The sequence below is a fragment of the Anabrus simplex genome, chromosome 2 (assembly GCF_040414725.1).
Source record: "Anabrus simplex isolate iqAnaSimp1 chromosome 2, ASM4041472v1, whole genome shotgun sequence".
NCBI classification, from domain to species: Eukaryota; Metazoa; Arthropoda; class Insecta; order Orthoptera; family Tettigoniidae; genus Anabrus; species Anabrus simplex.
The window spans coordinates 944,246,395-944,271,440 of NC_090266.1; the positions used below are offsets into that span (position 1 = coordinate 944,246,395).

General features: G+C 39.1%; 1 protein-coding gene across 1 annotated transcript in view; it reads left to right on the forward strand.

The window, feature by feature from the left end:
- LOC136863748 (glycine receptor subunit alpha-4-like) overlaps positions 1-24,494 on the forward strand; it is a 185,396-nt gene extending 160,902 nt beyond the window's left edge. Inside the window, exons 6-8 of the mRNA XM_067140100.2 lie at positions 1,552-1,750; positions 5,297-5,693; positions 24,285-24,494. Of these exons, the coding sequence (XP_066996201.2) occupies positions 1,552-1,750; positions 5,297-5,693; positions 24,285-24,494 (806 nt within the window). The remainder of the gene's footprint in view (positions 1-1,551; positions 1,751-5,296; positions 5,694-24,284) is intronic.
- The last annotated feature ends 552 nt before the right edge of the window (positions 24,495-25,046 follow it).

The following is a 25,046-nucleotide window of genomic DNA, read 5'->3' on the forward strand; positions in this document are numbered from 1 at the left end:
AACTTTACTCAGAAAATGTGACCACAGAAATATTGAGTAATTTTGTTATTGTGAAGTTTCCTAAACTGACTGAATTTCTCCTTGTTTTGTTTGCTCTACATCAAGAAGTTTGGACATTTTTCTACAGATAACTCCACTAAAAAAATGTATGATCATGCACCCTGGTGCGAAGTGAAAGAACTTATAATTTAAAGAAGTTTTGTATTTCTAGGTTTTTGTAACTGATTGATGTTCATTTATTTTTGGGTTGGCAATATTTCCTTTTTATTTCCGCCAGTTTGGAATCTAGCCACTCACAAATTTCTCTAATTAATTTTCCACCTATCACAGGCTTCTTGTTCGATTCTGAGTGTTACTTTTGAAATCTACCAATAAAACTGAGAGGGTGTGGCTAGTTTATTCTTGATCTTGAACCTTCCCTGAGGGTTTACAAACTGCGGATTTTCTCGTTTCTTGGTCAATTGATCGTCATCTTACTTTGTGTGTGTGTCAAAGCAGGAGGCGGGCGGCCTCTTTCATCGGTCAACTGAACATCTACAAGGTAATGGCCATATAACTTCTTTCTTTCTTGATACATCCACAGTTTAACCCGAGGGAAAGGTCCGACTCTTTGTTATGTAACAAACTTTTTTAAAATGTAAATCTTCTTTGGCTAATGTAAAAACTTCATAAAATCTTTAACTGTGAATCGGGGATAGAGAATGAATTACCCTCTCGAGCTCCCCTTCATCTTGGTTTGAGGTGACTATGTTTTGTAACTGTTTTTCCTTCTGTAATGTGTTAAAGTAATTTCTATACGAGTCACCTCAGTAGTTTGGGAATAGCCCCTGTTTCATCGGCCTAGAGCCCCTTAGGGCCTCCTTTCAGTTTGTGTTTCGGGCCATTTACTTAACCTGTTCTTTTCCGCAAAGGCCCTATAGGCTGGGTACGAGGTACCCCTGTTTCAAATTGTAAGTTGGCCCATGGAAGGCCAGAGAATGTAAGATTTCTGAGGTTGCCTCGAGGAGGCTCAAAGAAACGGAGAGCCTGTTTGCTCTATTTCAAGTTTTGTAACTGTAACGAGTGCCTCTGGAAAGCTAGATATTGTACTTTTGGAGAGCAAGTGCTCTTGAATAAGGGGATTTCTGCCCTTGAATAAATTCATGCTCTTTGTAAATTTGAGTTGGGAGCTCAAGAATTGTAAAGCGAGGGGCTTGAACCCCAGGACCTGTTGAATTTACTAACATCGTATTTTTCTTGACTTGTTTCAAAATTGCTAATTGTACCTGTTATGTTGTTATTTGTTGATTCTTGAAATTCTAAAGAAATGTAACCTTTGTTAAAGTTTTAAAATAATTTTGAGACTGTAGTTAGACCCATTCAAGCCCGCATCTTCTTTCATCACCTCTGCATTCCACAGATACCCCAGAACAGTCATCATCAAATAAATTTGGAAAAAGTAGTTCACTTTAAGGGAACAGCCTTACTGGATAATAATAAAAATTCAAATATTTTCAGAAAGTGCTGATAAGAATAGTAGCCAATATCAAGCAGCAATATTCCCAATTTCAGGCAATCATTCAACAGCCCGGATGTTCATCACCATGAGCCGCGAGCTGAGAAGTTATTTGCTGGAGAGCTATCTGCCAAGTTCCTTGTTTGTCATCATGTCGTGGGGAAGTTTTGTTGTCATCCCTGATATGGTTCCAGGTCGGATGGTTCTGCTAGTCACAACGTTACTCTCACTGGTAACAATGTTTGACACTGTCAGGTAAGATATTAACACAGTTCTAGGAATAGAAAAATTGAGAAAAGATTTGTTTAAAAAAAAAAAGAATTAGGTCTAACAGCCTTACTTGGTAACAAGAGATCAATATATGATGAATCTTGTTGAAATATTTAGTTTAGGAACAATTCAGGGAATTGTTGATCCATAAATTACTAAAAGGTTAAATATTTCAATGGTTTCCTGCAATATTACCTTTGTTCTAATATTAGTATAACATCCAGATTTTTAGATTTTCCCATGTATTTTCAAAAATAAATTTCAATAAACATTTGAGAAAATATTCAATGAATTTAAATGAGGAATTCTGAAAGTCCTAAGGTACAAAACCTTTTACAAATCTCAGTGAATGTAATCTAGTTGCTGTCACTTATTGAAAATAGCTTGTGATTAATAACCCCGATTGTAACAATATGTTAAGTAGACAGACATTAACTTCTCTTGCACTGATAAACATGAAGCTCAACTCATCTCTTATATTTAAGAAATAACCAAGACAAATACAAAAGGTTCTGAAAAGTTCTCTTCAATAAGTAAAGATATACGCGTACATAATGACAACCACATTCAAAAATTCTGGAATATAATTGTACATGATATACTAATCGCTTGCAATTCTACAGGTTGTGACAAGTTGATATGTTACAAACTAGAGGCATGAAAATAAGAAAGCAATTGTTTGTTGTTGATAGCAACACAAGATTGTTTTAAAGAAAGCAGCAGAAAGCTAATGAAGGGCCTTGCTCCAGTAACATCTTGCTCTGAACTGTCCACCACATACACAGTCTGGTTTATGTTTTCTGCACATCATAGTTGATTTTTTTTCTATTTGCTTTATGTCACACCGACACAGATAGGTCTTATGACGACGATGGGACAGGAAAGGTCTAGGAATGGGAAGAAAGCAGCCATGGCATTAATTAAGGTACAGCCCCAGCATTTGCCTGGTGTAAAAATGGGAAACCATGGAAACCATCTTCAGGGCTGCTGGCAGTGGGGTTCAAACCCACTATTTCCTGGATGCGAGCTCACAGCTCACAGTTTTACATCCCAGAGGAACTTTTAATTTCAAAGGGAAAAAAAGTTTTCAAATAATAGAAAGACCAAATTATCCTTGTAGGAAAAGTTTAAAATCAAGAGAGCATAACTTTATTAACTCTCTTAAGGTTTCCCTTACAAAGAAGATCTATTGCCAAATGAGGGAAACTTTATAGTCTGTTTAATGCTTTGCTGTTTCAGAACATATGCTTTGTGTAGAAATGATCTTCAGCCAGTTACAAAAGAGGTATCAATACTAACCAAGGGCAGGGTTCTGTGAAGATAAAGTACAACAACTGAAGTTGACATAGTAAGATCATTAGCCAGTAATCAAGTTCATTAGTGCCTGTCCATAACTCTTGAATTTCACGTACAATTTCTCATTTTCAGGCAGTATTCGACAGAAACTGAAAACTGTCACATTCAATGCAACGTGTATACTGCAATTTACACAAACTGCTGCTCTTCTGGTAATCTAAGGATTTTCATTATGAGGGAGAAAATGCAGAAATTAACCTAATCAAAAGATACCCAAAGGGATCAAAATTTGCAGGTCATGTGTATTAACACTCATTATTTTATATTCTAAAAATATATTAGGTAAATATCTAATACAATGCAAATGGGTTAACAACAAATTGTGCAATAAAAATCAGAAAAATGCAGCACTGTTTTTAGCAAGTACTTCTATTAATATACTGCCATAGATCACGAGTTAGTTTAGGCCAAAGTAACTTCATGATGTGGTATAAAAGCAATAACGTGAAATATGCACTCTCTAGTTAACCAGTACATTGCAGCATAATATAGGTAGTTTTCCAACATGTCACCCTGCTTTGGCATGTCTATGGACCATTAAAGCAGAGAATTTGAAGAATTTGAAAGCCAGGAAAATTATACTGTCACCAAGTTGTCCATCCCATCTCTCAAATTTATGATACTAGAGAAAACATGTTTGTACTTTTACTGACTGTTGATACTGTGATCATAGCCATGGGAACTCCGGATTTACATTGAATCTGAGCAACAGGGGCATGACTTTCATTTCAAAACTTCCCATTTTCATTGGCTGGGATTTGAACTGCAGTCACCGAGGTGAAAACCTAGTGACGCTCAGGCCTCTGCTGCTGCTGCTACTACACGTTAATGGAATCTAAGGTCTTGTAGAGGAGCGATTCCTATATCCAGTTCAAAATCACGTCCTCAACAGTTCACTTGGGCAATCTGAGAAAGGCGGAAATGCTTTCTTTCTTATAGTGGCATTACGTTGCACTGACACAGATAGGTTTTATGGTGATGATGGGATAGGAAAGGCCTAGAAGTGGGAAGGAAGCAGCCATGGCCTTAATTAAGGTACAGCCCCAGCATTTGCCTGGTGTGAAAATGAGAAACCACGGAAAAGCATCTTCAGGGCTGCCGACAGCAGGCTTCGAACCTGCTATCTCCCGGATGCAAACTCACAACCGCGCACCCCTAACTGCATTGCCAACTTGCCCGGTAAGGCGGAAACCCTCCAACTGATTGCAACCAATAACCATTCTATGTATGAAGTCTCCAAGTTTCCTTGCTCCACCCAATCTGCAGATATCTCGTAGCACTGAACAATATCAAGCCCTCTGCTGCCTTTTACAGCAGCAATGGCAGTTGTAGCAATGTCTAGAGGTGCCCAGATACTTTTGATTCATTGATTGATTGAATGATTGACTGATTGATTTTAGTGTTGGGAGTGTCCGAGGACATGTTCAGCTCGCCTGGTGCAGATCTTTCTATTTGAATCCCATGGGCAACCTGCATATCCGAATGCGGGATTACAATGATAACAATAATGAGGTAGAGAGAGGATGAAACCCACTGCTGGCACATAGCCTACTCCTGTCGAATGACATCAAAGGGTCTGCTCATGGCTTAACGTTCCATCTGACAGACGAATCATCATCAACAGCGTCGTATGCCCTCACTCCATAAGAACACTGCGAAGGGGTTTGGAACTGAATCCAGGCTTTCGGCACACAAGCAAGTTATTAGAAATTGTATGCCACCACCCTTCCTACCCTGCCAGGCAACATTCTGATGGTGAATTTTTTTTCCACCAACGGGACTTGAACTCGTTAATCACAGTGTCAGTCCATATAGACTTCACACTTTAACAATCATGGCCAACCGGTAAGCTAGATACGTTTGATCAGATAACATACAAACTCTAGAGCCATAATTCATGTAAACACAGTATATACCAAAATCATCTTATCAGTCAACAGCATTTCTGTAGACTTCATACATAACCTTAGTAAAATCCATCCAGTTTACGAAAGCTAACTGTTGCAAATTTGTTAGAGAAGATCACTGACTAACAGGGTAAGAGGACTTAGAAAACTTAGCTGTGATGTAGTATACAGGCTGTACATCCATTAAAAAAAAAAAAGTGCCTTTTATTTATGATGTTCTTAAGTTTATATTTTATGTATATTAATATATCTCTATTCTCCCTGCCAGGAACAACTCACCAAATGCTCTGGAGCTTAAGTGCATTGAAGTTTGGCTTATTTCCTGCACACTGTTTGTCTTCTTTGCACTCATCGAGTATTTTGTCGTACTATTTGGAATTCGATATGATAAACATTGGCGACATAAAAAGAGGGATCTGGACAGAATTGCCAATGCAGGAACTAATGCTCCAGCCAATAGTGATAACAATACTGCTGCCAACAATGCGGCAGCCAATAATCATCATCGACCCATCACGCATATGTCACAGCTTCCACCCTTAATCCATCATCGTGGAGGCAGTAGGATAGACAACCTGAGACTGTTTGGGGGCAGCAAGGTTGCTCCTCAAGATGGTGCAGTACAGGAGCCAAGCAAGGATGCACCATGCTCCACAACAGTCAGAGTAAGTATTTAATGAAATACAGTAGAAACAGAAACCAAATCGTAAAAAACAATGCAAGCTGTTACAGTGACTCCTTGTTGAGGTTTTTGGTTTGTTATGTTTCTTCTTTATATTATGTAGGAGGCTGTCAAAACTAGAAAAGGTACAATAATTGATAACACTCATTTCCTTAGTTCATAAAATGATTATCTCTTGGATTGTGTCATAAATAATTTATCTGTACAGTTTGTAATGCATTACAGTATGTTCATAAATTGCTCTTTAGACTAACTTTGTGTCTGAATCTTTTTCTAAAAATCATTATCTGTGTTTGAGTTTACTTGGACAGAAAAGTAAGACATTCAGGATGGAAAAGGGCATGAAACAAGGATACAGCCTAAGTCCTCAGATATTCATCATTTTTATTGACAAAACAATAAAGCAATGTAAAAGAAGAACAAAGAAATTTAAAAGTGGGCACCTGGCAATATGCCCCATCTACCTGCAGAGTTTGGTCTATGCAGACGACATTGTCTTAATTAAGAGCAATCCTCAAGATCTACAGGAGGCAGTAATAGAATGGGTAAGTAGGCCTACATTTGAAGAATAAGGTATGCAGGTTAATACCTCTAAGAGCAAATTGATGAAGGTCAGAGGCAAGGAAAAAGATATCAACATCAACTGGAATGGAGAACAGCTGTAGCAAGTCACTTCTTACAACTATCTGGGCACAGTAACTTGTGAAGATGCTAAGATCAAAGATGAAATCAATAAGAGAGTTCAGAAAGCCAATGCCATCTATTACCAGCTGAACCAGAAATTAGTCTGCAAGAAAGAAGTGTCATAGAAGACCAAGCTTCAGATTTACAGGACTGTTCCTCCCCACCTTATTGTAAGGCTCAGAGACTTGGACTAGAGGAAAGAGGCATGACAGCAGAGTAATAACAAGCTCAGAAATGAAATACCTACATCGAGTTATGAACAAGACTAGGAGAGATAGAATACAGAACTAGGCTGTAAGAGAAGAGCTTGGGGTGATATCTGCAGTAGATGATATTGACAAGAAGTCACTCAATGGTCTGTATGGATGCTGAGAGGAAATCTAAGCAAGTGTTTGTGCAGTAAGGTAACTGGCATGGGACAGAACAGAGTACCAAAGGTGGTTGGAAGGCCCAATACCGAGAAGCAGAAGGGAGCAGCGAGGAAGGAGAAGAAGAGGAATTTCCTTGTAAAAATCTACCATCTCCTTCTTCATCTTCTTGTCTTAAGACTAAAACCTGTTTTTCCCAACATCACATGCTATTCTATTCCTCAGGATAATGTCCAGTTGTCCATCCAGTGTTCTGATGGCCATCTGTGCCTGACTTCACATCCTGAACTATTCTGGGTATTTTCATGCTCTCCATCCTGGAGAGACATGGTGTTCCTACCCATGTTTCCTCTACTACACCCATGTAAGACTAAAAGACTAGTTCGGACAGCAGAAATGAAGGTCCTCAGGAATATGTAGGGCTTAAGGACAGAACTCCAAAAAAACAAATTAGGGAAGCGCATGGAGTCCACAACCTTATTACATGGGCTCATCAACATTAAAATTCTGTTGTTCCTTTGCACAGTTTTGGTACTGTGAGCAAGATGATTTTTTGCCAAGGGAGGTCACTAACCTTGTCCCAAAACCCTCCTCCTATCTGGGCTTAGGACTGGCAGGGAAGATTCATAAGATATTCAATCTACCAATTACATACATAACGAAGTCTGATAAATCAAGAAATAGACTATATAACCTCAAAAATGAATTCTGTCACTAATACTTTTTATTTCAACTAGCTAATACCTTAACAGATCAAATTTCTTCAGTAGTGATGTGATGGTGGTGATTATTGATCTAAAAGGAAGTAAAACTAAACAACCACCACTAATGTCCGACTCGTTGGCTGAATGGTCAGCGTACTGGCCTTCAGTTCAGAAGGTCCCGGGTTCGATTCCCGGCCGGGTCAGGGATTTTAACCTTCATTGGTTAATACCAATGGCCCGGGGGCTGGGTGTTTGTGCTGTCCCCAACGTCCCTGCAACTCAGACACCACACATAACACTATCCTCCACCACAATAACACACAGTTACCTACACATGGCAGATGCCGCCCACCCTCGTCAGAGGGTCTGCCTTACAAGGGCTGCACTTGGCTAGAAATAGCCACGCAAAATTATTATTAACCACCAATAAGTTTTTATCGTCTTAAGCCAGATCTATGGTATGCATTTAAGAAATATAAAAATTTCACAGTAATTATAATTATAGTAGAGGGCAAAATAGCTATTTATGACTTTTCTCTTTGTAGTTGTATATAGTTCTTTCTTTAGGTAAGATTATCAAAATGAGGAAGAACAGCAAGAAACCATGTCAGCGGCATTTGCAGGAGTAGCAAGGGTCAGATAGTGTTTGGTATCTGTTGAACTAGTAATGGCAAGGATACATTGGAACTTTTCAAATATACCATCCCAATCAATATAAAGGGTAAGTAAGAAATGACATAAATGCTCTCATTCATTAGCAGAATTCAGTCCAATGAGGAATGTTTGTTGGTGGAGAGTACATAATGGCTATTAGAGACCAATGTGGCAGAGAAAGAAAACTGCAGAACACAGAATACAATTGGACATCACACGGAAGTAAAGGTATTTCATCCAATGCAATGGAAAATTGCACAGATGCATAAGGTCTATACCAGAAACAGTCAGTTAAACTTCGCGTATACAGAGCCTACTTTATAGCTTGAAGACATGGTCCCTCTGATGTCACCTGCCATTCTTCAAAAACAATGTGCTGTGATAGACTTATAGTCCTGGGTTTGTTGATGGGGTGTGGAAACACCAAAGAAATTAGGATATGCACGCAAGATGTGATAGCTCAACCATCCATGACAGAAGGCTCCAGTGGATATATCATGTAAAGTGGATGACTGATAACAGAGTACTGAAGAGGATATAGGAGGGAAGAATGGAGCAGAGGAGTACTCTGGGAAGACCTAGAAGATGTTGACATGACCAGCTGATGGAGGACCAGGCAGTTGGTGGGAGGACTGGTAACTGGAACTTACTGGTACAAGGAAAGGCAGATAGCGAACTATAGAGAGTGCAGCCAGAATGACCCCTACTGGTTGCTCCAAAAAAAGCAAATATGTAGGTCTGAGAGCTGAAAAACAAACATTCTGCAGAAGATGTTGAAAACTAATGAAAGAAACGGAAGGAAATACATAATTCCAAGTCATGGAATAGCAAAGCAAACAAGTAATCTTGCTTTTTTTTTTTTTTTAAATGTTACTGTTGATCATCTGGTCATATGCCACAAGGCCTACAGTTTTGTATGGAATCCGACCCATACAAAATGTTTAAATTTAAAAAGGTTGATGTCAGTTGAACAAGATTCAAACCCTGGCTGCCTTGCTGAAAAGTTAGTGATGATATGGCTAAGATATCATCTTCAGACTTACGAAGTAGTGAATCAAATACCTGTACGTAAATCTATACACTTATGATGTGCCTCTGCACTGAAACAAATACAGCACTATTAATAGATTTTATTTTACAATTGGCTTTATGTCACAACGACACAGATAGATCTTATGGTGAAGATGGGGTAGGAAATGGCTAGGAGTGGGAAGGAAGCGGCCGTAGTCTTAATTAATGTACCGCCCCAGCAATTGCCTGGTGTGAAAGTGCGAAACCACGGAAAACCATCCTCGGGGCCGCCGACAGTGCGGTTCGAACCCACTATCTCCCAAATGCAAGCTCACAGCTGCACGGCCAGTTTGCTCGGTACTATTGATAGAGATTCATCTGCCACTTAGGAATGTTAGGTGTGATAAACCCCTTGATTCCATTCAACACAAGTAGACTATGCATCAGCGGACTCATTCCAGACTGCAATATGGCAACACTGCTACACTGACTAGTCCGAACGTCAAGTGAGATAACAGTGTCGTTTTCTGGTAGTTTCATATAAAGATTTGAATCACGTGTGATTAATTATTCTGGTTTGAGGACTGGGTGTTTGTGTTTGTCCCAATACTTTCCCCTTCATATTCGGACAATGCACAGCACTACCATCCACCGCAGAAACACACAATAGAGATTTCAGGGTTGACGTCAGGAAGTGCATCTGGCCGTAAAACAGGACCAAGTCCACATGTGCGACACAGTTTGCCCCGGCAGCCCCACAGATGTGGGAAAAGCGGTAGAAGAAGAATACTATGCATCAGCACCTGGTTCAATCTGTTCCACTTGCCCATATCATATCCTACAAGGCAGTGGCAGCATGTAACCCTTATCGAAGTGTTAGCATGCTAATTAGTAGAAACATGGATAAAAACAATATGTGTTGGTATTAGTGCTTAAATAGAAACCTGCGTTTTTATACTTACACAAATTGATCCTCCCCATAGGCATAGGCCAGAGTAAAGTGTAGCTTCCACCAAAGTCCCAGTCAACATCCATGGCTGTGACAATATGGAAGTTGCTGGGGTATGGGTAGTGCTGAGTAATGACGTTCGGAGCATGACTAGTGCATCTGAGTGTTATGAAAGGTGCTGCTCATAGAGTCAGCTGTGCTGTAATCGTACTTTCTGACCCAGTGAGGAAAGCAATGGCAAACTACCTCACTCCTCATCTTGCCTAGTACGCCTCATGTTGGTGCTTCCATTGGTTTTTGGGGTTTCCTTATAACCGCATAACCTTTGAGGATCCAACCAGCCTCTGGGCTGATGACCTAACAGACAGACAGACAACACAGATCTATCTGTTGATTTTTTGGCAGAAAGAATGTCTATATCTGAATCATGGAGTCCCGGATTCTTCTTACAGCTTTCCAAGAGTTTCTTCTTGATTGAAATTAATGACAACTTTGTTAATCTTTCTTGCATTTGTGTACCACTTAAATAAGTTTTTATCCATTTCATTGCCGAGAACAACCATTCAATAGAGGCACTAGTAGCAGAAAGAGTCAAAATTAAATAACAGAGTTTGGTAACTTCGGATAATGCCACACTTAATCCTGAACATGTTAAATATTTATGAAGTACTAGTATACAGGATTCCTTAAATTCTGCTAATGCGTAGACAGCCGAAAACTTGGTTCTGAGTACTAGAACAAGTTTGGTATATAAGAGGTTGCCCACGACAGGTGTTTCTGCATTTGGAAGGCTTTGGCTACACTTGAGTTATGATGTCACAAGGAGACCTGCCTCTCACTTGCCACCAGTCTCACTAAGTCTATCCAGAAACATGTGAGTTTCCTCAATATGGGCAAGTGAGTTGTAGATTTGCTTTTATAGTTTCATAGTGCTTTGTATGAGTTAGTGACTAGTCCTGTGGTGAATAGCTGCTTTCTTATGCCAGTGTTATTCTGAGTCTAACCTGACTTTATTTTAAGTCTCAGGCTTTATATAAACAAGTTTGGTATAATAATAATAATAATTTCGTATGGCTATTTCTAGCCGGGTGCAGCCCTTGTAAGGCAGACCCTCCGATGAGGGTGGGCGGCATCTGCCATGGGTAGGTAACTGCGTGTTACTGTGGTGAAGGATGGTGTTATGTGTGGTGTGTGAGTTGCAGGGATGTTGGGGACAGCACAAACACCCAGCCCCCGGGCCACTGGAATTAACCAATTAAGGTTAAAATCCCCGACCCGGCCGGGAATCGAACCCGGGACCCTCTGAACCGAAGGCCAGTACGCTGACCATTCAGCCAACGAGTCGGACAGTTTGGTATGAGATGTACGGTTCTTGTGTGCAATAACAGCAGGACAAAATCAAGGAAAGTCTCTCCAAAAGTTACATCAAATACTTCAGTTTCCCAAACAACGAGAAGGTAAGAAAGCAGAGAATCAAAAGATGAAGGCGTGATGGAAAGTGGAACACGGATTTGTGCCGGGTGAGTTCCGAACATTTTCTGATAGTGATTTAGAACGGGATCTAAAGGGCAAATTGTTAGGATTGCCTACCAAATGTATGCTTAACAAAGACTCTGTTCCCTCTACAAATTTGGGTGTTTTGCATAGCATACAGCAAGTGTCTGACACGATAGAATAAGAAGGAAGGAAAAGCGGGGCAATAAAAAAAAATTGGCTGATGAAAAAATTCAGAACACGACTATTGCAAGTTCACTACCTCCTCCAGCCACTCCACATTCCCAGGTCTGTGGTAATACTATGGCCCTGATTAAAGAAATTGAAGAGGTAGTGAAAGCAAATTACTTCAAAGCCGCATATCCATAAGTAATTTGCGTGCCGAGCAAGTGGCTGCATGATTTGAGTCATGTAGTTGTCAGCTTGCATTTGGGAGATAGTGGATTCAAATTCCACTGTCGGCAACCCCGAAGATGGTTTTCTGTTGTTTCCCATTTTCACACCGGGCTCCAAATCACAATTGCAAGCTGTGATGGTGAGAGGACTGACCAAGAACTGGAAGCAAGTAATTTACTCTGTTTTCGATAAAAAGATGACAAAAGTCATACCAGACACCAAGGCCATGGTGGATTCCTTCCCACTCCTAGCCCTTTCCCCTTCCATCGCCACCATACAACCTATCTGTGTTGGTAAAGCAAATTGTAAAAAAATGTAATTTGCATAACCCAATCGCATCATTTGACGACCCTAGCTCGTCATAGTTACTCGTGGCATATGAATCAAATGACGAGCTCTGCTCGCGGCGATGCACAGCTGTACATCAATCCATGTAGTTCAGTCACTAACCCACAGACGCCACTTGTATGCATTCTGAGCTGAAGTTTATACATGTGGTTTCGGTTTTTTCCCTTTCGCCAGGTTCTCGCACACTTCCGGAACAAGAGATAAGAGAATCTTTATTCACATAATTTCGCTCTTGTCAGTTGCCATCATGGCGTCAAGCAGATATGCTGGTGTTGATGAAGAAGGAATACGGAAGCTAATAGATAGTGTTCTGGAGAGTGATATTGAAGGCAGTGATGTTTGTGACGACGAAATAGACCCTGAAGTCCTTAGTTCGAGTACTAGCGATGCGTATAATAGTTCTGATGACACGGAAAGTGAAGCAAATAACGACGGTGTGCCGAGTCCTTCGAAACGAGCTCATACCTCGGCACAGACTAACTTGACTGACTGGAACTGGACAATAAGTGACAATAAACCTGTTGTACATAAGTTTAGTGAATACAGTGGAGTTAGCGAAAATTTATCGAAAAAGTTTGATACGCAGCCACTATCTGAACTCTCAGTTTTTTGTGAATACATGAACCCTTTGTTTGACAAAATATCTGTCGAGACAAATTCATATGCAGCAAAACAGTTGAGCAATTTCGACAGAAAAAAGTTGAATGACGATGACAAATGGTTTGAGACTACATCCGACGAAATTAGGGCATATTTTGCGTTAGTTATACTAATGTCACAAGTGCGGAAGTCAAGAATACAGTTATACTGGAGTAAAAACAGGTGTATAAACACTCCTATTTTTCGTGAAACCATGAGCAGGGGAAGATTTATTATAATTTCACGATTTTTACATTTTGTTGACGATGAACAAGTCGATAGTAGTGACAAACTAAGAAAGATTAGGCCTATAATACAACATTTCTGCTCCAAATTTTCAGAATTATATTTACCTTCACAAGACATTGCTCTAGATGAAAGTCTAATGAAATTCAGAGGCCGCCTTTCATCTGTCCTGTGTAATAGGTCTAAACGTTCTAGGTTTGGAATAAAAATTTACAAAATTTGTGAATCAAGTTCTGGCTACTGTCTGTCTTTCAAAATTTATGTAGGTGATGATGTAACGGATCCAAGTCTGCCAGCAAGTACAAACGTTGTTCTCAACATGTGTGAACCCTTGTTAGGCCGGGGACATACATTGTTTTTAGATAACTGGTATTCTTCCCCAGATTTATTCAAAAGGCTACATGACAAGTAGATGAATGTAACTGGAACTGTTAGACAGAACCGAAAAGACATGCCTCGCGATATCAGTAAGACAGTATGTTGTGTGTGAAGTGGAAAGATAACAAGGATGTTTGCTTTCTCACCACAGGGACAGGCAAACTCAGACGTAAGAGAGGGCAAACCCCGAGGGAAGAAGTGATAAAGCCCAAATGTGGCCTTGAATATCAGAAGGGGATGGGTGGTGTTGACCTTCAGGATCAGGTTACAGCTCTGTTCCCCGTCATGCGACGCACAGTGAAAGGATATAGGAAAATATTCTTTTACCTCCTGGATATGTGTATTTTCAATTCCTTCACTGTGTATCACAAGATCGCTGCTAACAGAAAGACGAGCTACACGGACTTCCTAACTAGCATTGCGCAGCAGCTACTAGAGACTGTTCGGTTGCCGCAGTACTCGGTTCGAGGTCGACCTTCAGCGAGCACCACCCCAACCAGATTACAAGCTAAATCATGGGCCCACTTTCCCATGCGTATTCCCCCCACAGAGAAGAAATCAAAAGTCACAAGAAGGTGTGTTGTGTGCTACAGCCGGGGTAAAAGAAGCGAAAGTTGCTGGCAGTGCAAAAAGTGTGGCGTAGCTCTTCACTTAGAAGAATGTTTTGAGGTGTACCACACCAAGCAGACGTACTAAAATAGCAGCATTGGTAAGTTTATTACTTCTTTATTATGCATGCAAATTTTCAGAAAGGAATATTTACTGGTTGGTTTTGTATGATTTTCTAAATAATAGTGTGATGACGCCGGCCTAGAGCGGTATTTAAATGTGATTTCTTAGTGAACTCCTATGGTATTTAAATGTGAGGCGAATGGGATAAGGAGTTAATTAACCCATTGCCATACTTTGACAGAACCTTCCGTCCTGCGATCGTAAGGCGGCAACGTACTTTGACGGACACTTCCGTCCTGGTGCATGGAACATTTATAAGTTCATTATCGCGGTTAGCTGGTCAGAGAGATTTATTCTGTCTGTTTTGCAGCCTACCCAGTTGAAGTCAGATGATACCTGAAGTTATTTTCTATGTGTAAATAGTAACTCTGAACTGAAATACGGGAAATAAAAACCACCTCAGTTTGCCGCTCATTGTAATTTGTAAACAATCATGGTGGCATCCAAGCGTGGCATGGATGAGGTTATTCGTAACTGGCTTGAAAATAAGTGATGTTGAATGTGGAAATGATTCTCTGGAGAGTGAAAATACTTCTTTTCTTCAACTGACAGTGGTGAAAGTGATTCTGATTTCAGTTCCGAGGTGATAGTGCCAACTGAAACTACGTGACAAAACCAGAATGCAACAAGAGCGGGTGAGAAGTCTAGCAAAATGATACTTGGAATTGTGATCTTGTTGACAATAAAACTGTTTCTGTAACATGCAAACCAGTTTCTGAAATTCACTCTTTAGTGAGGAGGGGGTTGAGAAATAATTCAAAAGAAAAGGAATGAATTTCTAACCCCACAGTGGGATCACATTACTAAGGAATCCATTGCCTATGCCTCTACATTTCTTGCTAATTTATCTGCTTCCCTTGAAACAAGTAATACTTACAAACAAAGACATCGGTTTCCTGTTACTATATATGAGCTAAAAGCTCACTTTGCTCTGTGTATTCTTTTGTATGTGATTAGTCAATTTTATGTTAATGTGACTAAAAAATCAATGGTATGTATGGGAATATTTCCTTTCACAAGTAATGGTAGGCCAAAGGGTTAAAAGTAGGAGGTTAAAATATTCTGTTCAGAGCATCCATACAAAACTGGTGAACAGTTTGAAAGGAATGTTTACTGTAAATCAAATAAAGATACTCAAAAACCAGCAAAACCATGTGATTTGGGCTGATGAAGGCATAACGGCAGCTTGCGCTTTAAGGTATATAGGGAAGAAACTTTAGATTTATACGAGATAAAAGTTGCATAACATGCAGAACGGAAGTGGAATCGTGGAAGATATTCTGCAAATGATGAAGATACCTGTTGCTCTCTCATATAAAGACCATGGGAAAATTGCAGACCTCCAGTTTGACAAAATGTGTACCAAAAGCACTTTCAAATTTACCCACTGAAGGATAAAATCACAGACTTCAGTTCACAATTGCAAGCTGTGATGGTGAGAGGACTGACCAAGAACTGGAAGCAAGTAATTTACGCTGTTTTCGATAAAAAGATGACAAAAGACATACTAGACAGTTTGGTTTAACATCTTTCAGAAATGACAGAGAGAGAGAGAGAGAGAGAGAGAGAGAGAGTGTAATCCATGCAACAAAAACATGGTTTCTGAACCCACAAAAACCTGAGAAAATATACTTCTTTAGAGATACTCCTCACCTCTTGAAATTGTTTAGGAACTGGTTTCTTGACACCAGATTTTTATTTTCTGATGTTAAGGTGCCAGAGTGACTAAGAGTCACTGGCTAAGACTAATGGCCACAAAATTAAAGCATGATACAGAATTGCGGTGTAATGTGTCGTGAATTAGAACATTCCTCTCTTGAAAGCTATTTGAAGAAGGCACATATGATATTGCTCCACTCTCCTCTTCATATTCAGATAACACACACATCACCAACCACCACAGAAACACGCAATAGTGATTATAGTCTTCTAAACTATAGGGGCACTGAAAGGATGAACCTAAGAAAAGCTACTACCGAATTTCTATCACACAGAAGCTATAGCTGCTGAAAGCATGAATGAATTAATGGAAACTGTTAATAATTGGCATGATCTCACAAATTCTTACAGTCCAGCCATTTCTTAAGTCCCTAGCAAAGGTGTGCATGATCTTCAGTTAATACATCAAGATGAAATTTTAAATAAAATGTGTAGCCTCTGAAAGAGAGAAAAAGTTATTCAAGTGTTCCAGAAAACTATCTTTATGACTGTCTCCTCCTTGAAATATCTGATCTCAGAAGTTTAGAATCTAGAAATGAAGTAGTTTTTATCCCACTGACTGAACTACGATTCACTCTGGAATTTGTTTTCCCAGATCCGTTATTGAGGAGGATTATACAACAACTCTACTCTGCTGAATGCTCTTTATCGTTTTCAGATGATTATTCTCAGAAATAATGCTGGTAAAATAGAGAAACACAAGAGCATGCAAATAGAAACCAGTGACAAATACCTCTCATCAGAAATGCTACAGAAGTGCAGTGTAATGTGTCGTGAATTAGAACATTCTTCTCTTGAAAGCTATTTTGAAGAAGGCACATATGATACTGCTCCACTCTCCTCTTCATATTCAGATAACACACACATTATCAATCACCACAGAAACACGCAATAGCGATTACATCCCTCCACATAGGGTTGACGTCAGGAAGGACATCCAGCTGTAAAGCAGAGCCAAGCCCACATTTGCGACACAGTTCCCACCCGCAACCCAACAGGTATGCGAAAAGCAGTCGAGAAAGAAGTTTCATGATTCTGTTCCAACATTTTGCTGGTGAAACTGACACCAAAATGGAGGTCGAAGGTTTGAATTACATTGCAGGTCGGATGGCTAAAAAATATTAAAGCACTCCTCCACACTTAGGTCTCCAAGCAGACTTAGGAGGAACAGATCACAGTAAGCCTACATATTGTTTGGGGTCCTGGATTCAAAGTCTGTCATGTCATAGTCTTACAAAGCCGACACCTCACTGGTCACAAAGTACCGGTACGGTATAGAGAAACTTTTCTGTTCATTTTTTTTTTTTTTTTTTTTTTTTTTTGGCTAGTGGCTTTACGTCCCACCAACACAGATGGGTCTTATGGCGACGATAGGATAGAAAAGACCTAGGAGTTGAAGGAAGCACCCATGGCCTTAATTAAGGTACAGCCCCAGCATTTGCCTGGTGTGAAAATGGGAAACCATGGAAAACCATCTTCAGGGCTGCCGACAGTGGGATTTGATCCCACTATCTCCCGGATGCAAGCTCACAGCCACGCACCTCTAACCACACGGCCAACTCGCTCGGTTTTTCTGTTCTTATTACGGACTCAGAGTCCAAAGATAGTCGGGAGTAATGCAGAACCTGGTTTCTTTAACATGCGCACATGATCCTAATTTAAGTAGTTAACTGGTAGCCATGTTTGTGAAAATGAGGACAAATGCTTATATGCAATTTTTAAACAAATGTAAGGAAAAAGTGGAAGAAAATGTGTTTATGTTGCGAAGGATAAAGTCAAGAAGATAAAGGTGAAGAAACTTGCCAGTTATTGTCAGATCCACTTTGTTATAATAGCACTGTTTGGTTGTTCTTTCGTTTGATTGCTTGTTTAGTGGTAATATTTAAGACTCAGTTTTGATTTGCTCAGAATACTTTATTGGGTTTCGGTAGCACAGTGTGCCCCCTAAAATCCTATCAGAAATAACCACAGTCTTGTGACACAATTGGGAAGATCTCCTGCGATCAGAAGCGGGCAACTTTCAGAGAGCAGGTCCCTCTGACGTTACTCTCGAACAGCCAATGATCGCAAATTAGCCATTGTAGGTAACCTGAATGTAAGAACCTTGGACGCTGAAGTACCTACCACATGATTTAACCAGGAACTTGAATGGCCATGAATGATATAGTGTCCTATGTATGTTTCAAATAAGTCAAAATCCCAAAGAGCAAGAAATTCCAGTTTATTCAATTTGGAAAACCAGTTAGTTATATGTCCAACCATTATCAAGTACGGTACTTCACAATGCACTATGCATTATGATTTCTTTGTGTCATTTTCCACATCACCAATTCACTGCCTTTCAGCTTGAACTTAATTTTCATTTCATGAAACTGATGAATGTTTTTCTGTGCACTGCTTCCAAAACAAATCAAATTTATCATGCTTGTCATTCAAAAATCTCCCGAATTCATTGACTTAACCAGCACAATATTTTATATCAATAATTCTGGTTTGTAAAATGTTAAACAAGATTTCTGCTTGAGGCAGTTTAGGTGAGAATATATTTGAAAGAAAAATAAATTCAAAATACTGTAGAGTGGCAAAGAAATCTCTTGAACAGATTCATGTTTCATAGTCCCATTTGTCGGTGTTTCTTATGAGTGACTTGAAGAATTTTTCAGATCTTCTTTTACTTCTTATATTACTTCAACCAAACACTTCTGTATATATCAATCAGGTCCGGGCAACTGATGGCAAGTGCTTAGTAATAAAAGTTTGAAATGCAGCTTTTCTCTTTGAAGATCTTGAGGAAAAAGTTGCAAACCCAGACAGTGTTTCAAAGTTTACTTTGCATTCTTTAATGCCTGTAACAGATTGTTTTAATACTAGGTTTAGCTTGAGTACATAGCAGGCTGACTGATATTTGGCAGAATGATTTGTGTAGATTGTTATCTGCTCCAGCCAATTGGAACACCCATCATACATTCGAGCAACTAATTTGTCACCAAACTGGAATTCATTGATTAAACTGAAAACATGCCTGCCACAGAAACTCCAGAGCAGTCAGTACTTGCATCAAAGAGCCTAATAAATCTCTCCTGAATATCATCACATGTAACATAATGAAGCACAGAAGAAAGCTGGGATGTATGTGTTAAATCCATAGCCTCATCTCCTATCACAGTTACAAATGGTGTTTCTTTGATTTCTTCTTTTAGTTTCTTTAACAAAACAGCTGAGACTGAATCAATTATATTAAACCATTTTTGAAATTGTGGGAAGTACCAAGAAGAGCAGCAGAGGTTTCCAAGTGGTTCTGTAACTTTTCATCATAAATGGATCTATAATGGGACAAATCAACAAAATTTCCTTTATTAACTGAGTCATGGTTTTCAATGTGGTCCCTAAAAGGCAACTCTTACTCTGGCAGGAAACAAACAACATCTGTTAGACAACCAAATATATACCGGTTTGCTTTAATGTTTCATTATGCTTGTCTCAATTAATTTTGAAGGCAAGGCTTCAGAATTCCTCTATTCTAGTGCTACAGAACTTCAGTAAAGTCATTTTGGATTTAACATGGCATACAGACTGTTCATGTCTTTTCTTAAGTACATAATAACTGTTAACACCACAAATTCCCTTTGTTGTCCAAATATTTTGCCTGCTGTAAATAAAAAGCAAGGCCAGCAATACAAGGAACACAACTTCCTACAGCCACACAGCCATGTATCATTTGTGTACCAGGAATCATTAAAACAACACACTTAGTCTCTTTTTTCTGTTACCATAGCCTGATATAGGTGTGGGGTCTCCCGTGGTCAATTATTTTTTTCTTAGCAAAAAAAAGGTTGGCTAGAGAATAAATGTTTTAATTAAGTCCTCAATAAAACAGCCAAATTCATCCTCCATCATAACTGAAATCTCCCTTTAACAACAACATACCCTTTGCAAGCACAAGACATGCTAGTAATAAGCACCGCTGAAAACTGCCAGCTATTACTGTTAAGTTAGCCTATCGATTGGGACAAACACACGAGCCTGCTAGTGTATTGGTGTGTTTCCTAGCGCATCAAATGTGCAAGCCGACCCAACTGAATTCAAGCTGCTTATGTCTGCCTGAGAGAAACAGCAAATAGGGCACACCGTCAGCATGCCATCATTGGTTGACAGATGTGAAGATTTTGTGTTATTTATACAGTAGGGGAATTATGCTTTATGGTTGTATGGTATCAGCCATAGGAAGTGGCTATGGTTATACAGTATTAAATAAACAATTTATATGCCATCTTATTTATTGATCTTTCATTCTGGATGATGTTAGCATGGCTAATTTGGCATAAATAGACCCGCCACACCTGTACATGAGACACTGAGAGAATGAATCATTTCTAGTCATACATACTCATACATAGGCATAGCACTAACATACCCAATTGTTGTTGTTTTTTCCGCATGCAGTATTTTGCTAGTGGCTCTTTGCAAGTTATAAATCTCATTCTGTATTGACGGTTATCACTTTACAAATAAAATTATTTATAAAATCCTCCTTATCAATACAAATCAACTCATCTGTTAGATGGAATAAAGTCTATGTTTTGTAAAGTTGCTAGTGGCTCTACGTTGCACTGACACAGATAGGTCTTACGGCGACAATGGGATAGGAAAGGTCTAGGAGTTGGAAGGAAGCGGCTGTGGCCTTAACTAAGCTACAGCCCCAGCATTTGCATGGTGTGAAAATGGAAAACCACAGAAAGCCATCTTCAGGGCTGCCAACAGTGGGATTCGAACCCACTATCTCCCGGATGCAATCTCACAGCTGTGCGCCCCTAAGCACGTGGCCAACTTGCCTGGTGCATGCAGTTTAATATCACACTAACTTAGAAAGTTTACATCAATGATGGGGTATGAAAGGTTTAGGACTGGGAAGGAAATGGGTGTACAATCCCAGCATTTCTCCAGTATTAAAAATAGGAAACCAAGGCAAACCATCTTCAGGGCTGCCAATGGTGGAGTTCAAACCCACTATATTCCAAATGAATTATTACAGGTATGTGACTCATACTGTGCAGCCAACTAACTTTGTAACGATACACTCATCTGCAAAACAAAATGGCACACCACTAATGAATCACGTGAGTACAATGAATGTTGCCACTCAAGAGTCATCAGAGGCTGATATATATCTCATTTGTGTTTAATGCTCATTGCTCGTGCGGAAGCACAACTAGGGGCCATACATATCTCTCCTTTATTTACAGATGTAAGACATGAAATAAGGCCTCAGTAGCAGTGTGAGCCACAGAGCTAAGTTGAGTGAACATGCAGCATGCCTGGATGGCATATTCAACAGGCTTTTTACCAGCTAGATGAATTTGAGAGAGACCGCATCGTCAAACTAAGAGAGGCAGTTTGGATGTTTCAGCACATTGCTCACCACTTGAACCATTCTAACTACACTGAGCATCGGTGCCAGACACAATGGAATGTACGGGTACATACATCTGCTGAGAAGGCTTGGGTCAACCTCAGCGGACCACTAGCAGGGAGGATCATTTAATCATGAGATAGGCTATAAGCACTACACAGATGAAGCTGTGCGCCATCCAGAGAACTGTCATGACAGTTGAGGATAAACCTATGTTCATCAGTGCCATACCCAAGCAGAGCAGAATCTGCATTGCAGCATCACTTACAGCTGCAGAGACACTGACCACTATATTCATGAAGAAGAGGGGAATGGTTCATCAATTGGGACAATGCCTTCTACAGGAGAACTTGCTTCAGTTCAATGTTCATACATTTGCTATCAGTCTAAGAAAATCTGAAAGCAATTGCAACAGTTCTCTGCAAGGAAAATGAGAAAAACCCAAATAAGTCTCAACAGGAAATTGTGCAAGAAGAGGAAATATATTTTAACTATCCTTTTTGGAAGAAATTATCCAAATCCTAGGTCTGTGACATGAGGCTCTTGCCCAAGTTTCATCTAACAATATCTGCAGCTTTTCCTGTATTGTCTGCCTTGCTTCCAAGCTAATTATGTTGTAGTCTAATATTTGATTATGCTTTAGTGTATTCATTAACTTAGAAAGTAGTGATGCAGTCGCTAAAGGAGATATTGCCATATCCCCGGTTTTCTGTTTGAAAGAAAAATAGTTTACTCTTTTGTAAAAGAAACTTATATTTTACAATTCACTTTACATCACACTAACACAGGTAGGTTTTATACTCTTGCTGTCTAGTTATTCATATGTTGCTTGGATGTAATCCACTATGTGAGCAAGACTAAACTCTACTCCACGTGCCCCAGTTAAGTTCCATATGAGTTGGGTATAAACGGGTTTTTTGTTCCTCTTTAGTGTGCAGTTCCTGAAATTTTGGATCCTACTTAGTGCATTTCCACCAGTCATTTTCTTTAATTTTTGTCACAGCAATGTAACTTTCCCCTTACAAACACAAACACTGTTTGAAAATAACATTATAATCTTATCCTCCTCCCATTACACTGCTTATTGTATGATCAGTAATGACCAGTTCCAACTTTAGGCACATATAGGGATGGCATCAATCTTAGGAGAAGTGCCATCCGATTTTCGGCAGAATGTTGTTATACCTATTCTTAAGCAAGCTGGTGCTGACAAGTGTGAAAACTATTGCACCCTTAGTTTAGGATCTCACACCTGCAAAATTTTAACACATATTATTTACAGAATAATGGAAGGAAAAGTTGAAACTGAGTTGGGAGAAGATCAATTTGGATTCAGAAGAAATGTAGGAACAAGCAAAGCAAACCTGACTTTACGTCTGATTTTAGAGGATTGAATTAAGGACAATCCCACATACGTGGCATTCACAGATCTAGAAAAGGCATTGTTATAATGTTGATGGGACAAAGGTATTTGAGGTTCTGAAGATGATTGGGATCAGATACCGAGAATGAAGAATTATCTACAATCTGTATAAAAATCAGTCTGCAGTGATAAGAATCAAGGGCTTTGATAAAGAAGCAGCAATCCAGAAAGAAGTGAGGCAAGACTGCAGTTTGTCCCCCTCTCCTTTTCAATGTTTATATAGAAGAGGCAGTAAAGGAAATCAAAGAGGAATTCGGAAAGGGATAGAAAATCAAAACGTTGAGATTTGCCGATGATATTGTTATTTTATCTGAGATTGTAGAAGATCTGGAGAAATTGCTGAATGGTGTGGACGGAGTCTTGGGTAAGGAATACAAGTTGAAAATAAATAAGTCTAAAAGTAATGGAGTACAGTCAAACAAACACAGGTGATGCAGGTAATATTAGATTATGAAACAAAGTCTTAAAGCAAGTAGGTGAATATTGTAACTTGGGTAGTAAAATAACTAACAATGGCAGAAGTAAGGCAGACATAAAATGCAGACTAGCACAAGCAAGGAAGGCCTTTCTTTAAAAAAGAAATTTGCTCACTCCGAACATTGATGTAGGATTTAGAAATATATTTTTGAAGACTTTTGTCTGGAGCGTGGCATTGCATGGAAGTGAAACATGGACGATAGCTAGCTCAAAAAAAAAAGGAAAGAGAATAGAAGCTTTTGAAATGTGGTAGTACAGAAGAATGCTGAAGGTGAGATGGATGGATTGAATCACGAATGAAGAGATATTGAATCAAATTGGTGAGAGGAGATTGATTTGGCTAAATTTGACAAGAAGAAGAGATAGAATGATATGACACATCTTAAGACACCCAGGACTTGTTCAGTTGGTTTTTGAGGGAAGTGCAGGTGGTAAGAATGGTAGGAGTAGACCAAGGTATGAATATGACAAGCAGATTATATCAGATGTAGGATTGAGCAGTTACATAGAAATGAAAAGATTAGCACAGGGTAGGGCGGCATGGAGAGCTGCATCAAACAATCTATGTACTGATGACTCAAACAACAACATCGATCTCATAGTCCATGGCTCTTCCTTTCTATATATAAACATATGTTTCAGTACATAAATGCCCTAGGAACAAATTACCAGACAGATCTCATACACACAGTAAATATAACAGGGCAGTGACTATGATGTCCCATTCCTAAATTGAAATAACACAAACATTAGTCCTGGACTAATCATTATTTACACATTTTTAAGGCCAATATTGCCTTCATCTGATATATCCTCAGCCACTTCATATATTCCCTAAGTAAGTCTTGTTAACATTGTTTGGCATGAAATATTAAACATTTCTGTGATGATTCTAGTGTATAATTTAAGAGAATGAATAAACTATTTCATTGTTTAATCCAGGAAAGTCATGGAGTGCCAGGAGAGCGAGGAAATTTACCTGCAAGGAGAAAGTTTAGGATGGTAGCTGAATATGTTGTGCTGTACTGTGGCTCACAGCGTGGGATGGTGGACCAGGTGTCTTTAGTTTTATTCCCTGTATGCTTTGCATTATTTACAATCGTCTACTGGGTATCGTATGTCAGTGAATCAAGATCGCGGATGAAAGTTTGACCCAGTTTTCCAACATGCATAGAAACTATAAACCATAAATTTGTGATACAGCAGTGTACAGAGAATTAATATGATGGTTCAGTTACTATAAATTTATGAACTTCTGTATTTAAAAAAAGAGAAAAAGGGCTCCTACTTCAAATTTTCCTTTCCAGTTTATGGGAAGAAAGGAATGTGCCTTGTTTTAAGAGAGAATGAAGTAAGTAAGGGGCTGTTCAAACTTACAAAATCATTTTATGTAGAGCTTGACAATATATATTAAATAGAAATCAGAAAAACTGTAAGGCCTGATGTACAGAAATTATGAACAATATAAACATTTACTCTGATCTTAGTAGATTTACATAATGAATTTTTCAATATAAAGTTATCTGCTATAATAGCTAATAAATTGTGATTCATTCTTCTACCATTAAGCCTACTTTTCATCTTTATAAATATATGCTTACTTAATTTTACAGAAATAGTTTATTTAAAAAAAGTCTCAATATTTAGTAATTATATTTTTTTTAAATAACCTCAATTTCAAGTTGAAAATTGAATATATAAGAC